We start from the raw sequence: 17,314 nt of genomic DNA on the forward strand, positions 1-17,314 counted from the left end.
AAACTTCTACACCCACACCAATATGGGTTCAAAAAAAGTAATCGACCTCAGACAATCGAGCAACAACGCGACCACCTCCCAACCAAACTGTTCACAAACCTTACCCGCTGCAAAGATACACCATTACACAAGCACATCCAACCAAAAACACTAGAACGAACTATAGAGAACTGTCAACTCCATAACATCCCATTCAAACCTACGAAAGTATACGAGGCCAAACCACCATGGCAACTACCCCAAAACATAATCAACACCTCTCTGCACAACTACAAAAAAACAAACGTCAACGTCATCTGATACATTCCAGAAACTTTTCTTTGAAATCAAAGAAATTTACAAAAACCACACATTTATCTACGGAATTCTACCGCCCTGCTCATCCATCCTAACAGGAGAAATGATCGGAATCCTTGAAGCCTTCAATATCTCAACCACCAAAAGAGGGAAATCGGTAACCTGCTCTGACTCCCTTGGAGCGACCGAAGCCATTCAAAACCCACTAAACTTAACGAATACCCTGCATATATTCGATCACTACTACAAACTAAACAACCAAAAATAAAAATATTATGGATCCCAGGACACTCCAATATTAAAGGAAATGATTTTGCAGATAGGACTGCAAGAGCGGCAACAAAAATGCCACTTATATACACGCCAAAATGCTAAAAAATATACTTATACAAGAAAAAGAAACTTTAATAAATAAATGCAACACATGGTACAAAAACATTAACACTAACAACACTCACATATCAGCACTTTCTAAAATACAACAAGAAGAAATCAGCAGAATTGACCAAATTAAATTTATAAGACCTCAGCTAGGACATACAAGCATAACACACAAGCACCTCCTCGACCCCAACACCCCACGCAACTCCTATCGCTGTCAATCATCAAACAAACATGTCAAACAAACATGGAACACATCTTAGATTCCTGCCCAGCAATCTCTCAGAACAAGCAAAATCTACTAAAAAAATCGGCCAGCCACTGAGTATCTTAAGAACCCAACATCAGAAAACATTAAAGCAATCATCAAATTCCTAAAAGAAACCAATTTATACAAGGAAATTTAAAATTAAAATAAATATACTGTTAACTTAGCTAATTATAAACATAACTAAATAGTTAAAACACGTAGTCGAAGGCCTCGTAGCTAGCACTACACCCCTAAACTTTTCTAAACTGTACTATCATATCCAATAAATTAAATAAAAAATAAGTATGGGTCTTAAAAAATCTCAGGAATTATTTATATGGAGTAATTTGTATAGAAATACAAACGGACCATTAATCCTTATTCACTATTTCAGATAAAAATCGAAACGTAGATATGAAAAACTGGTATTTTTTTTTTATTCGCGCAGTTCCCCACCTCCCGTCCAACCGACCGAGGGACGCTGCCGCGCAACGTACGGCTCGAATCACGGGAATAGATCCGAGATAGTTTAAGCGAAGAGAAGAAGAAAGATATCACGAGGAAGAGTGTTGCACAGATAAGGCTGTTAATATAAGCGATTTAAGATTGTTAGTGGAGCAAAGTAACAAGATGTGGTAGAGACCATTGTAGTCTGAACATTATACCCTGAACGGATACAAGTAGAACGAATTGAGATTTTTACTCAAAAAATAAATTATAAATCTGTAATGGCGCCTGAAGCGACATTTGCAAAAAAAGAAAAAAGAGAATAAGACTTAAATTTAATCAACGATAAATTAGAAAAAAAAAAACATTTCATTGAGAGTTACCGCTAAGTGAGTCATTGGCCAGCTGATCGAGAATTGATCTAGTCTGGTCTGTCTAAGAGAGGCGAGGAAAAAGTGCGGGAGAGCGCAACCGGTCTTTTCGATTTTGGGCCTGAGTCAAGCCGGACGTGCAGAGGAAGAGCCAGCGAAAAAACTTTTTTTTAACGCAGGGTTATTTTGCAGGCAGCGGAAAAGAAAACTGCTAATCCCCAACCGCAAGGATGAAGTGGCCCTAAGGAACCACGTGGCGTAAGGGCCCCACGAGAGTGACATCTGAAACGTAGTAAAGCAAGGAGAAGAGGAGCCCACGCTTTTTCCCTGCGACCCTGAAGAGCATCCCCGTGAAGAGCTTGAGAGAATCTTCAAGGACAAAACGGAAAAACGCTCCACGACGACGTTGGAAATGGCCGAACCCGGAGAGAGGAATAACTAAGGAGAGAGGAGAATTGAAAACGACGAGGGAGGTCTGAGAGAGGAAGACGACAGATTCATCAAGTGAACACCGCAAAGAGGAAACGGCGTGAAGAAAAGGACTGAGCGTGATAAGAAAGGAAGCCAGAATTGGAATGGAGCAAAGTTTTTTTTTTAAAGAAGCAGACTGAAATGTAAAAAGAAAGAAAAAGAACACGTGTTGGAAAAGAGAAAAGGCAAGAAGCCGAAATTATACAAAAATTTTAAAGTAAAAAGAGAATTTAAGGAAAAATCAAAAAAGAATTTAATAAATTTTAAGTTGTTATGAATAAGTTATGGTGCGAGGCGAGTGTCGAATTAAACTGTTTTTTATTTGTTTTTGTCTAGATTAAGTGCAGTTATGCCCTAACGAAAAAAGGGAAAAAAGAAGTATATAAATGTTTCAAAAGAAAGATGTGTGTTGGAAAAAAAAAGTATATGAAGGCAACATATGTGAAATTTTTGGATGAAATTGTTTTTTGAATTCAAATGAAAAAGCAAGTGAAGGCACTGTGTAGTTTAATGAATTTTTATACCTGTTGGTGCGGGATTAAGAACAGCAGCTTAAGAAAATCCATCGCAGACAACTGCCAGATGCCATGTGGAAATAGCGACCACGGGGGGAGCGGTGGATAGCAGGGGCACTGATGAGACGCAATTGGACCCGTCCTGGCTATCACGATCGTTGCTCAGGTTTCGCTCCAAGTTCAAATCCTGAAAACCCGATTGGATGTCGCGGTCCAGCGAAGAATCCTGACTGCATGAGCGACAATTTACCAAGAGACCACCATGCACTTTCGTAGCCTCGATGGTTGGTTTTGTCAACGACCGAGCAATGGGATCAGTAGTGCCGTCGAGACGAGTGGAGTGTTCAGGCACCCTCATGGAGTACCTTGCCATTCCCACCTGAATATCAACGCGCACATCAGCGGCAAGCTGGGAGAACTTCCAGAATAATTCGCTCCCAATTTCGCTAGAGCTCAATCGCTCTAACTTATCCTGGAGTGTGGTGAATTTCTTCCGCAACGCAATTTCCAACGGAATTCGCAACGAAAACATACATCGCGACTTAAACATTCTTCCAGTCAAAGATGTGATCGCAGAACAGAAGAAAAAGTACTTTAGCAAGCTATTGTCGCACCCTAACCACCTGGCGAGAGGTCTAACAAGGTTGAGCAACCAATCACGACTTCGTCGCAATGACCTTCCACCCAGCGACCGTCTTGAGGAACGTGCAACTAGAATGCAGTCTTAGTTAAATGTTAATGTTAAGATTTGAAAACTAATTGTTAGTCTCAAAATTAAGAGAAGATCCAATAAATAAAATCAAAGTTCTGCACTGCAGCCTTGACCTTATTATGCAGGGCTTCCATCTCCTGGTAAGTCACTTCTGCTCTTCGCCGCAACAGCCTTTCCCTGCTTGCAGGAACCGAGGCACTAAATAAGTCTCCAGACTCCATTATGTAATTTGTTTTTGTGCAAGGTGCAATGTAATGGAAACAATAGCAACAAGTTTTCCTTTACAAGGTTTCCTTTAAGCACTTTAATGATCACAAATCAATTAGAGCGCGATCGCGTCGGGGTCACCAATTTTGAGCTATCAGCGTTTTGATAGCGGCCGAATTAATAGACCAGGTTCAATTTTACAATTCAATTTATTATGGGTCAAATTAACCCCAAAACAAATTCCGCGGCCGGTCCAAAACAATGCCGAATTACAAGTCATAAAACCTAAGAGCTTGCGCAGAAGCTCCACCAAAGCTCCCAAAGTGCATGCGCTACAAAAGAACAACAAAGCGCATGGGAAATCTGGGAGAAACAAAGAATATGGTACAGCTGATAACGGGCAATTAGTTGACCGCTGCGGCTAGTTACACTGGGAGAATTAAATTGAAATAATTATATTATTTGATGCTGGCACAAGTCCCAACAATACCCTTGCAGAGGGTATTATAATTTTGGTCAAAAGTGTGCAACGCAGTGAAGGAGACATCTCCGACCCTATAAAGTATATATATTCTTGATCAGGATCACCTCCTGAGTCGATATAAGCATGTCCGTCTGTCCGTCTGACCGTCTGTCCGTCTGTCTGTTTCTACGCAAACTAGTCTCTCAGTTTTAGAGCTATCGAGTTGAAGCTTTGCACACATCCTTCTTTCCTTTGCAGGCAGTATATACGTCGGAACGGCCGGGATCGGTCGACTATATCCTATAGCTGCCATATAACTGATTGATCGGAAATGCCATAACTTTGGTGTTTTTTAAGTTAGAGGGTTGGGTGCTTTCCACACATGTTATATTTGACCAACATGTCTGATGTACAAAATTTCATAAGGATCAGCCGACTATATCCTATAGCTGTCATAGAACGATCGAAATGGGCATAACTTTGGTTTTTTTTAAGTTAGAAAGATGGAATTTGGTACAGACTCTATTTTGGGAAAAACAATCTGATTTGTCGAATTTCATAAGGATCAGCCGACTATATCCTATAGCTGCCATATAACTGATTGATCGGAAATGCTATAACTTCGTTGTTTTATAGCTGATTGATCGGAAACGCTATAACTTCGTTGTTTTTCAAGTTAGAAGGATGGGAGTTTTCTTCTTGGATTCTTCTTTTGGCAAAATAATTCGATATGCCAAATTTCATAAGGATCGACCAACTTTATACGATCCGCTACATATCTAATAATATAAGATGCGTGGCGCCACCTAGCGGACTGCGACTCAACTGCAAGGGTATATAAACTTCGGCTCCGCCCGAAGTTAGCTTTCCCTTCTTGTTATACCCTTGCAGGGGGTATTATAATTTTGGTAAAAAGTGTGCAACGCAGTGAAGGAGACATCTCCGACCCTATAAAGTATATATATTCTTGATCAGGATCATCTCCTGAGTCGATATGAGCATGTCCGTCTGTCCGTCGGTCCGTCTGTCCGTCTGTCTGTTTCTACGCAAACTAGTCTCTCAGTTTTAAAGCTATCGAGTTGAAACTTTGCACACACCCTTCTTTCCGTTGCAGGCAGTATATAAGTCGGAACGGCCGGGATCGGTCGACTATATCCTATAGCTGCCATATAACTGATTGATCGGAAATGCCATAACTTTGGTGTTTTTTAAGTTGGAGGGTTGAGACTTTCCACACATGTTATATTTGACCAAAATATCTTGTGTACAAAATTTCATAAGGATCGGCCGACTGTATCCTATAGCTGTCATAGAACGATCGAAATTGGCATAACTTTGTTGTTTTTAAAGTTATTTGGTACAGGTACAGGGATTTGGTACAGATTCTATTTTGGGAAAAACAATCTGATTTGTCGAATTTCATAAGGATCGGCCAACTACATCCTATAGCTGTCATATAACTGATTGATCGGAAATGCTATAACTTCGTTGTTTTTCAAGTTAGAAGCATGGAAGTTTCAAAGGATTTCTCTTTTGGCAAAATAATTCCATATGCCAAATTTCATAAGGATCGGCCGACTATATACGATCCGCTATATATCTAATAATATAAGATGCGTGGCGCCACCTAGCGGACTGCGACTCAACTGCAAGGGTATATCAACTTCGGCTCCGCCCGAAGTTAGCTTTCCTTTCTTGTTTTTAGTTAAAACGAAGCAAATTTATATTTTTTTTTGATTAAGTGAAGAGAGACGAGAGAGAGTAATAAGCTGAGTGTTAAAATAATAAAATGCTTCTTAGTTTGCAAAAAAAAGTAAAACAAAAATGAAATAAAAGAAAATAATAGTGCAACTCTGATCGCTTTTATATAAACCAAAAAATATATAAATGGAAAATTTCAATGTGAATGAATCAAGCGATAATCTAAGTTATCATACGGCACAGCCAAACACCCCCCTGCTCAGCACTTTGCGCCCCCTATCCGACTACGCCTCTAACTCTTGCTCAACCAAGAATCCATAGCATAAGCAGAATTCAATATTAAACATTCAAGTGTTGTGGGTTCAATTACGCCGGATATGTCGCAAGAGCGCAACTATATTACGCTGAAAAGAATGTTGCTCACACCGGAAAGCTGACACCACACACCGAGTGTTACGCTGACAAGAACGATGCTGACACCGGAAAGCCTACACCACACACGGAGTTGGAGATCAGGCGATAACGAACGAACGACCGGAGGGCCGCAACTCAGCGACGTCAGTCCAATTTGGACACTCAGAACGTCAAGCCCATACTTTTCCCGATTGCCTTAGAAAACTTTTCCAAATAAATTGTTACAATAAACTACTTTTCCAATTTCCGATTAAGATACTTTTCCAAATAAATTGTTACAATAAGTTACTTTTCCGATAAATTGTTATTCCAACGTCAAGTTCAACCCAAGGGGATATGACTCGACTCCTCATCATCAGGTGATCAATATAGGGTACCTTAACTGGCGCCCGAGCAGATAAGTAAAGTAAAGTGTTAATAAAGATTTTTCTCAAAATAAAAAAAAGAAGACGAAAAAAATAAATTAAAAAGAGAAGAGAAAATGAATAGTGAAAATGAAATGAAAAGTTGCATAATAAAACGAAAAATAAAATTGTAGCAAAACTAGATTAAATTAGATTAGTAGCATAAGTAATACTGAAGTCGAGAGAAAAAATTGAAGTCTAGTCTAAGTTAGCATAGGGCGGAGCGGGAGCGAAATAAAAGCTTAGTTGCGCTCTCTTGCGAATTCGCCCCGCTTCGCTGCAATAGATAAGCTAGGCTTAAGTTCTTTTAAGTTGAATATATCCAATTATAACGTTGAGAGGAGTGCTTGTAATTTTCTTTTCGTCGTTCTGGAAATTTTATAATAAACAGCCACCTTTTGTTTTAAAACTCGTTGAGATAAAATAATCTTAATAAACATGGCGCCCCCGGTTGGACTTGTTTATTATAATTTATAAATTAAAGCAACTAGTGATAGTGACACAAAGAATATATAGCAAACAAAAAAAAATAAAACAAAAAAGTTGCTCGCGACGGTAGTGCTGTGAACTTTGAAAATAATAAACAAAAAACAATTTAAAGTTCGCGTCGCGAAACAACATTTATTTAACAACTGAATTTATTCAGCGCCTTATTGAAGGAGTCATCATCATCCCCATGCCCTGCACCTCCATCGAGTGTACTAGGAAAGTAGCCGCAGGATTAAAGGATCCTAACTCAGAACCGCAGGTATTTGTGCAAAAAATTGAAAGTCGAGAAAAGACAAAATAATATTCGTCTTGTGCTGGAATATTTCACCCTCCTTTCAATTCTTGGCGCATACGTACTTCAAAATAGTAGAGCTAAAGTGAATAATAAAGTTTTATTTAAATTTCATTAAAATATTGCTAAATAAATGAACAATTGCCTGTGGACAAAATTAAGACGCATAAATTATTCCAAAATCAAAAATCCCTACCTCTCGTTCTCGGTATTGTAAATATTTGCCAATAAAATAGATAAAGTGCAGCCAAAAAATTATTTTATATCTTTGTGCATAAATAATTCCTCGCCTAAAGATTATTCGACTTTGATAGTTTGAATTAATTAATTATTGTTGTCCTTGGTTGAAAATTAATAGTTTATTTTTTAGTTTATTAAAAAAAATTATAATTCACAGAATTAGTATGAAATAAAAATTTTAAATAAAAATCGTTCGTGCTCCGAACGATCGCCACTCTCAACGCACTCAAGGTGTCAACAGACAACTGAGAGCCAATCTTGATACACATCATTGAGAAAAGATTGGACCCATACACGCTGTCATCTTTAGAACTCGCCATCACCGATCCAACCAATCGACAATCTCTGAAGCAGATGTTAGAAAACCTTGAGCGTCAGGCAACCAGCCAAGTAACAATGCAGAAAAATACATCGGCCGCTCCACTTCGATCCAGTTCATCACGAGTGGTGTGTTCAGCCGCAGTCTAGCTTACAGACAAGCCCACCGTTCTGTTACCAACCGCCCAAGTGGCAATACATGGACCAGCCGGAACCCCTCTGCAATGCCGCACACTCCTAGATTCTGGATCACAGATTAACATAATCACCAGAAGGATGGCTGACACACTTGGACCACAATTGGAGCCATCAACCCTGAACATCGCTGCCTGGAAGGAACAACTAAAAGATCACGAAAAAAGGTTGTGGTGACACTTTCATCATTAACCACTGACTTCAAACATCAAATAACCGTCGTTGTACTACCGGAAATAATGCCCAATCAACCATCCCACCCTATTCAAGCGCCAAGAAATCCACCTCAGTTGCGCTTAGCCGATCCTAAATGCATCTCCCAGCTTATGAGGCCATAACAGCCAAATTTGGGAGAAGGACAGCCACTACTAAAAAATACCGCGCTTGGATGGATTGTGATGGGACCAGTGCGACCGAAATCAGCTCCTAATATCAAGGCAGAACAAGTCGTCAGTAATACGACGGCTTGGACACCGAAAGCTAACGAGCTACGACAAAGTTTGATTGCATGCATCGGCAAGGAGCAAATAGTAAAATCCGGAAGATTACTCAGTAATTTGATCCAATTAATATGCATCAGCATGTTGCAATATACAAACCCACTAACCTATTAGCAATAATCACAAAACAATATCCAACCTAATAACACAGCACTAGTAGACGGCGCAAGAAGCAGAAATCAGCATTATCATTAGCATTAACATTAGTTTTAGCACGTCCATAACATTCACCTTCCATAGATTTAATGATGTATAATTTAGCACAGCACTAGTAGACGGCGCAAGAAGCAGAAATCAGCATTATCATTAGCATTAACATTAGTTTTAGCACGTCCATAACATTCACCTTCCATAGATTTAATGATCTTATATAAGAATTGTTCTTCTGAAATAAAGATAGTTTCTAAATCAGAGCGAATCGTCTCGTTACTCAGTTTCTGAACTTAAAATCAACCTACTTCGAGTGATCCTTTGTAAAACGGTTCACAAGTAGGACTCTCTGAAAGCTATCTACATCGCGTGGCTCCAGTGTAAACGGACCACCAGCAGAACTTTCATCATAGAACCTTCTTCGAGTGGCTCCTGTGTAAACGGACTACAAGTAAGGCTTCATTATCTACCATAATCGAGTGTTGCTCCCGTGAAACGGACCACAAGTAGAACCCACGGCATACCAGTCTACGAGTGATGCTCCCGTGAAACGTACCACGAGTAGACCCCGCGTTTTCTAACCTACTTCGAGTGGCTCCTGTGTAAACGTCTCACAAGTAGAACCCGCGGCATACAAGTCTACTTCGAGTGTTGCTCGCGTGAAACGGACCACAAGTCCGACACACATCACAAAATTTTTTTCTACTTGTGTATAGGTCGGCGTCAGACTCCAGTATTTAGGGAGAATAATATTATTTAAAACTAATTAACTGAAAAAAATATCAAATATGGGTGGCCAAAACGACAACCAGAATGGAAGCTCCAACGGCCATGATGATAAAATCACTGAGCGGAAACGGAGGTGGCAACTGGAGCGGAGGTGGCAACTGGGGAAACAATCGTGGTGGGAACGACAACTGGGGCAACAACAACTACGGCGGCGGCACGAACGGGGGTAGCAATAATGGCTGGGTCAACAACGTGGGTCCCTGGGACAACGGCGGTGGAAACCTTGGCGGCAACACCAACTGGGGCAACGATTTCGGTGGCTACCAACAGATCTACGGCGGAGGCCCACAAAGGGGTGGCAACTTCGGCAGCAACCTCGCGCAGCTCTACCAGGGAAGTTTCAATAAAGCATGCGGTGGCTATCAAGGAAGCTATGGCGGAAACAATCAGGGATTCAATAACAGTGGAAACAACCGCAGATATTGAGGGGAAGAGAAAAGTCAAGGTAATAAAGTCGCTCAGTATAAGCCCAAAAGTCACAGTCAAGTAAACGACACGCAATTCAATGATCACTATTGAGCATGAACGAACGTTCATAGACCTAAGAAGTTTTCCGTTCCGACCACCACAAAGCAAACCAAACATGACAGAGAAGATCAGGATCAGTGCAGAGCAGAGCAGTGCAGTAAAGTCGTACAGGAGCTTGGTTGAGACAGAAAAGATTGAGATATCAGTGCAGTGCAGTGCAGAGCAGAGAAGTGTGTAAGCTAAGCAGACTAATAAATGTTAAAAAAGAGTCGCTAGCACACAGCGAGCAGCAGCATCTCAACTGTCCAATATCCCATAGAATTATGTCCCAACTTCACATTGTAGCCCCCGACTTAAGTAATATTATAATTTAGAAACAAGCCAACAGCTAAACTTTTGTATCTCCAACTCCAACTGACCTACTACTAGTACCCCAGCGATAATTGTCTAGCTACATACATATGTATGAAAAATCTCAAGGCGGCAGTCACAAAAGATTGTTCATTTGAATTGGTAGACAGCTCTGACAGCGCGCAGTGACTGATAATCAGTGCAGAACACACTACTTAAAATCATGTATTACCTTTTATGACTTTCACTAGACTAAGTTTTAATAGATTTAGTAGAGCATCCGGCGGCGATCTTTTCAGCAGCCGCACGCTGCTCTAGTTTAGTTTAACTACTTTACTCTTTAAGTTCTTAGCGAACCTGAGATCGTATGTACACAGACTTCTTGGCATATGACGATTCGGAAAAACACTATCTCCAAATGTTTAGATGTAAATCGATCCAAAACCAAATTGCAATCCGCAAACCGCACTCTATGTAACCTTCTAGGTTACCTTCCATACAAAACATACATTCTAATGTAGCAAAAAAGTACAAGATTAAAAAATTTAAAAAAAAACAAGAAAGGAAAGCTAACTTCGGGCGGAGCCGAAGTTGATATACCCTTGCAGTTCAGTCGCAGTCCGCTAGGTGGCGCCACGCATCTTATATTATTAAATACATAGCGGATCGTATATAGTCGGCCGATCCTTATGAAATTTGGCATATTGAATTATTTTTCCCAAAGAGTAATCTGTACCAAGTCCCATCTTTCTAACTTAAAAAACACCAAAGTTATGCCAATTCCGATCGTTGTATGACAGCTATAGGATATAGTCGGCCGATCCTTATGAAATTTTGTACATAATATATGTCAAATATAACATGTGTGGAAAGTCCCAACCCTCTAACTTAAAAAACAATGAAGTTATGGCATTTCCGATCAATCAGTTATATGGCAGCTATAGGATATAGTCGACCGATCCCGGCCGTTCCGACTTATGTACTACCTGCAAGGAAAAGAAGGATGTGTGCAAAGTTTCAACTCGATAGCTCTAAAACTGAGAGACTATTTTGCGTAGAAACCGACAGACAGACGGACAGACGGACAGACGGACAGACGGACATGCTCATATCGACTCAGGAGGTGATCCTGATCAAGAATATATATACTTTATAGGGTCGGAGATGTCTCCTTCACTGCGTTGCACACTTTTGACCAAAATTATAATACCCTCTGCAAGGGTATAAACATAAAAAAGTAGGACTGGCCGATACGGAATCAGCCGAACCACCATACCACCTGTACTTGAGGAGAACTAGCCCAGGACTTCAAGTACCCCACATCAACTCCAGCCTGATCACAGCAAGCACCTGGTCAACCGAGCAGTCCCTTACAGAATCCATGTAAATTAGTCAGATTTTATACATTCTTTGACTACGACTCCGGGACCTACCATTATTCCCGCGAGTTCAAGTTTGACGTAGTGGCCGCATTACGCTTTACGTATGAACAGTAATATTTGTTAAATTAATTAATTATTATTGTTTTCGTTGTTTGTACCAAAACTAATTTTAAAATTTATTTAATTTTATTTACATATTAAAATTTTATTTATTTATTAAAATTTAAATAATTTTCAAATGTTTAAATTTCATTGAAGTTGCTTCTTTTAAGAAAAGAAATAATTCTATAGAATGGAGAGTAATAAACCCTAAACTTAATTCCACGACCCTTCATGATTTAAAAAGAAGATTAAATGTTAAAGTAAAAACATTCGCCGGATAGAGGAACGTTTGGAAGCTGGATCATTTCCTTTAGAAAAGACCGAGCTAGAATGCAGGCTTCAGGTTTTAGATGAGACAATTTCTAATTTTTCAATTCAATATTAGCAAGGTCCGAACCATCCTATCCTTCAAAAACTCTCCTTGGGTGGATAGTATCGGGAAAATATCTGGCAAATTCCTCAACAGTCGGTCTCAAAAAAATGTGAAATAATTCTGGTCGTTGGAAGAAGTTCCATCTTCTAAAAAGATGTTGTCGCCAGAACAAGAGCGATGTGAGTAACATTATCGGAAGACTACAAGAATACTGCCTTTAGGTCGATTTGAAGTTAAACTTCCATTTAAGTCGGATCCAAGCGTTTTGGGCAGCTCATTCGAGATAGCCAAACACCGATTTCTGTTGCTCGAGAGAAGATTATCTCGAGATCCGAACTTAAAGAAAATGTATTTGGAATTTATGGAAGAATACGAATCCCTAGGCCATATGTCCCCTGCAAGCAATGACGTTCTTGCTTCTCCACACTACGTTATACCCCACCCAGTGTTTCTTACGGCCTCAAAGTACAACGACCAAACTACGAGTCATTTTTGTTGCGTCCTGCAAGACATCCACACAGAAGTGTTTAAATGAGTTGTTGATGGTGGGTCCAACAATTCAGGAAGAGCTTTACTCAACTCTTCATAGATTTCGGCTAAACAAATTCGCTCTGGTAGCCGACATAAAAAAGATGTATCGTCAAGTGATGGTAAATGAAGCAGATCGACGATACCAGTTGATAGTGTGGAGAAAAGACCCGTCTGAGTCCTTGAAATTTTGCAATCTCAACACCGTTACTTATGGCACTGCACCAGCCCCATTCCTGCCCATTAGGTGTTTGAAGAGGTTGAGTGAATTCGCGAAAAATATATTCCCTCGAGCTGCTAAAGTTATTGGGTCTGACTTTGACGTCGACGACATGTTAACGGGTGCTGGTTGCGTGGAGGAGCTAAAGACAATTAAGTCTGAAGTAACTCAGGTTCTTCAAAACGCTGGGTTTGAATTGAGTAAGTGGTTTTCAAACTCGCCTGAAGTTACTGCATCCGAGAGCACGGTTAAGCCAATAACACTTTCGGACTCAGAGCTGACTAAGACATTAGGAATCGTTTGGGTTCCTAAAGATGTGTTTAAATTCGAAATTGATATGTCAGTCATGGGTCAAAGAGCGACTAGCGCTGCTCAAGACAAAGACGCTCCCCCGTCTTGAGTTATGTGCCGCTCACCTTCTCGCGGACCTCTGTCGCAAAATAAAACCTCTTATCAAAGCACCGATCGAACGAAGTGTATATTGGTCAGATTAGGAAGTTTGTCTTCATTGGATTCGTTCCCATCCATCGTCGTTGTCAACGTTCGTATCAAATAGAGTTGCTGAGATTCAAGAGTGGTCAGAGGATAGTACGTGGCGGCATGTACCAACTAAGCAGAACCCGGCAGATATTGTGTCAAGAGGTGGAGACGTAAAGGAAACGATGGAATCAATCTGGTTCACAGGTCCATCGTTTTTAACGGAGCCGGAAGATAAGTGGCCAACGAGCCCCCGATTTGAGCCGTCATCAGAGATTTTGCAGATGGAAGCAAGGAATAATGCGGTCGGACTGACTGCAATGGTCTCTACCTCATATTTGTTGGAAGTGATAGAAGGATTTTCCTATCACTTAAAACTGCTGCGACTATTCGTTTACATGGTCCGCTTTATAAAGAAGTGTAAAAAATTAGTAGTTACTTCTGGCGACTAGCTATTGCTCCTATTTCGTAAGATGCCAAGTTTCCAGTATTGTTGACGAAGCGCTCTCAATTTGTTCAGAGCTACGTCCGTTACTTGCATGAGTCGAATTTTCATGTGGGTCCACGAGCACTTGTGAGTCTCTTGCGACAGCGCGTTTGGATAGTAAACGCGCAGGAAGTCTGCAGTCAGATAGTGCTGCAGTCAGATAGTTTTAAATGCAAGCCTCATCTGATAACTCAAATCATGGGAGATTTACCCATTGATCGGATCGTGTTCTCCGCCCATTCTCCATATGTGGTGTGGATTTCTGTGGCTCTATTAAAACGACGTTGAAAATTCGTGGTAGACCACCCTACAAGTCTTACATTGCCCTTTTTGTTTGTTTTGCGTCAAAGGCAGTTCATTTAGAAGTAGTATCTGACTTATCAACTGATTCCTTTTTATTGGCATTTCAAAGGTTCGTTGGGCGCCGAGGATGTCCGCAGATCGTGCACTGCGACAACGCGACGAACTTCGTCGGAGCGAGTCGCCACTTCGCGGCACTGCGGCAGCCAATCGAGGACGAGGCGGATGAACTGCGACAATACGCATCAAAAAAAGGTTGCGTATTTGCGTTCATACCGCCGCGAGTTCCGCACTTGGGCGGACTATGGGAGGCAGGTGTGAAATCTGCAAAGCACCTCCTCCTACGAGCGGTGGGCAGCGCAAGTTGACCGCAGAGGAGCTGCAGACCGTCCTCGTTGGAGGACCCAAGCCCAAGTCAGGACGGTGAGGCGTTGACTCCCGCCCCACCAGCACCGCGGACCCCGGACCAGCAGGGTCTAACGTGCTTGCGGCGATGGCGGCTTGTCTCGTCAATCAAGCAAACATTTTGGCAGCGATGGTCCCGGGAGTACGTCTTGGGCCTACAGGCGCGGTCGAAGTGGCAGCGGGAGCAGGAGGACGCCAGGAAGGGCGATCTGGTCCTGGTCGCCGAGGACAACCAGCCGCCCCAACAGTGGATCACCGCCAGGGTCGTTGAGACTCACGCCGGCGCGGACGGAAGGGTCAGGGTCGCCGACGTCAGGACTAGTGCAGAAGCGGTCTTCAGGAGAGCAGTCCACAAGCTGGCGAGGTTGCCAGTGGTTGAAGCCTGATGTAGGCCTTCAACGGGGCCGGTGTAGAATTAATGTAGAAGATTTTGTAGAAGTTGAATTGTATTGAAGTCTAGTATAAGTTAGCATAGGGCGGAGCGGGAGCACAAGAAAAGCTCACTTGCGCTCTCCCGTGAATTCGCCCCGCTCCGCCGCAATAGATAATCTAGGCTTAAGTTCTTTTGGTAAAAATATAGCGAATTATAACGTTGAGTCGAACGCTTGTGAATTATTTTTCGTCGTCGTTTAAAATTATAGTAAACAGTCACCTTTAGTTTTTTCGAAAGTGTGAGGTAAACTAATCTCAATAACCAAATATATATATGAAAATTGTTAAAGCGTGGCAGAAATAATATTGAAGAATAATACTGTATTTCCAAAGTGTATGGTTCAATGAATTATGTAGGTCAAATATACTCCGAAAATGATACAGGATATTTAGCTTGCCGCGAATAGAGGAAGCTTACATCAAAAATGGCAAAGTCAGATTAACGACTGAATTAAACTATAATGGTGTTGGAACTTTAAAATTGCTGCAATTTAGAGATACCTCTATTATTGGCAGCATCAGATTTTTCCCTTTTTTATGCAATGGAATTATGAAAGATTCCTTTCACTTAAGTGAAAAAATAAAGGTTTTCACGAGGCTCTGGCCTGGTTCTGTAGCACGCAGTCTGGTAAAGACTGATTCACCCTTAAAAAATGCAATGCGACTTTTTCACCGTTTTTGCTCTTTGGGTCGTAAAGGAAATAAGAGGCTGCATGATTGCGGGTAGTTCAAGCATCATCCCTAGTAGCGGTTTTTTTACGCTTAGGAGACTCATTCTAAAGGTAGAGACTATTGAATTAAGAATCGTCGTCGTTTAATTTTTGGATATTAACGATCATCTGACTAATTCATAAAGGATCGTATTTCAAGACAGTCTATACCCACAGCAACAATGATGGAGGCCAACTCGGAGCGAAATGGCTTCATGGCTTATATGGAAAACTAACATGAGGATCACGGATGCCCACCTCAAATCCTATAAAAATTTTGTGAAAGAATTATCCACAAATAACAAGTCCCTTATTGAGAAACACACATACAGTTCAGAAGAATTATTACTGATTATCAATTATAAAAATAATTAATCAAATACTTAACTTACCTTTAGATGCATTAAAAGGGCAACCATTACCATGAATTTTCGGAAAATATTTATATATACCATCGTTCTAGGAAAAAAAAAAGTTTTGGTAAACATTTGGTGAACACGTTTAACAAACTTAACATAAGGATGCGACGGTGTCTCATTCTTTACGAAGGAGAAACAAGATACAACTGTCACTTAGCCAGTTTTCACTAATAATCATATAATAAATCATATAAAAAAACGTCTTGAAGAGGTAAAATACCGGTGACGAACATGCATGGGAACATCCAAAATATCTGATATAAATTTCGTTGACGAAAATATGCTATATAGGTGTACAGAATTCTTTGGCTATATATAGAGTCTCCTCGCGCACGCCAAGGCATGCAGGTCGTCACCTCGTGGACTCCCGTCCACAGTGATATTGGATTCGATGACATTTGTGCAGTGGATGAGATCAAAATAGGTGATATTCCCCATATAACTCCGACCGGTTGTCTAACTAGTGACGAAGTGCTGTCAAGTGTAAGTAAGTTCAGACAATCAGTTCCATCAACTTATAGTTTAGAGAAACGATCCATCTCAGGATCTTAAGTTCTGTCGACTCTAAACTCTCTAAATTTGGCATATCAAATATGTAACGGATAGGTTGAAAGAAGGGATTTAGGAATACGCCATATAGCGGGTGATAGATCAACCACTCTAGTATTGCCATATGGGGGTTACGAATCACCCACAGGTAGTCAGAATTCGTGTGCAGACTATCGATAGCATGTCTTATCCAAAGCTGCAGAGTATATATATATATATATATATATATAAAACCTGTCGAGCAGCCTTGATGTCCCTCGTGGATTTCTTTTCTATCTGACCCTCCATAAGAAAGGTGCAGCAAGTGAAGTGGCTAAAGTTTTGTTTTAAAAATTAAACTCAAGATCTAAGATCTAAACTAAGATCTGGTCTCAAGTCTACAGTTCGTGAATAATACCCAGGAGGGAAATTCCGTGTCAATTATTAAGCCATCCTATGGTTCATCTGGGTGAGTTTTTGAGAAAGAGGTCATTAAGGGTATTGACTCAAGTTTTCATATTTAGGC

At 40.8% G+C, this 17,314-nt stretch overlaps 1 protein-coding gene across 2 annotated transcripts in view; it reads right to left on the reverse strand.

Moving 5' to 3' along the window:
• Nucleotides 1–17,314, reverse strand: part of LOC26514684 (glutamyl aminopeptidase) — a 414,401-nt gene that overhangs the window by 297,624 nt on the left and 99,463 nt on the right. For both annotated transcript variants that reach the window (XM_044714905.1, XM_044714906.1), the window contains exon 2: nucleotides 16,234–16,300. In XM_044714905.1, the coding sequence (XP_044570840.1) occupies nucleotides 16,234–16,296 (63 nt within the window). In that variant the 5' untranslated portion in view covers nucleotides 16,297–16,300. The remainder of the gene's footprint in view (nucleotides 1–16,233; nucleotides 16,301–17,314) is intronic.

This window comes from Drosophila ananassae, chromosome 2R (assembly GCF_017639315.1).
Source record: "Drosophila ananassae strain 14024-0371.13 chromosome 2R, ASM1763931v2, whole genome shotgun sequence".
Taxonomy (NCBI): domain Eukaryota; kingdom Metazoa; phylum Arthropoda; class Insecta; order Diptera; family Drosophilidae; genus Drosophila; species Drosophila ananassae.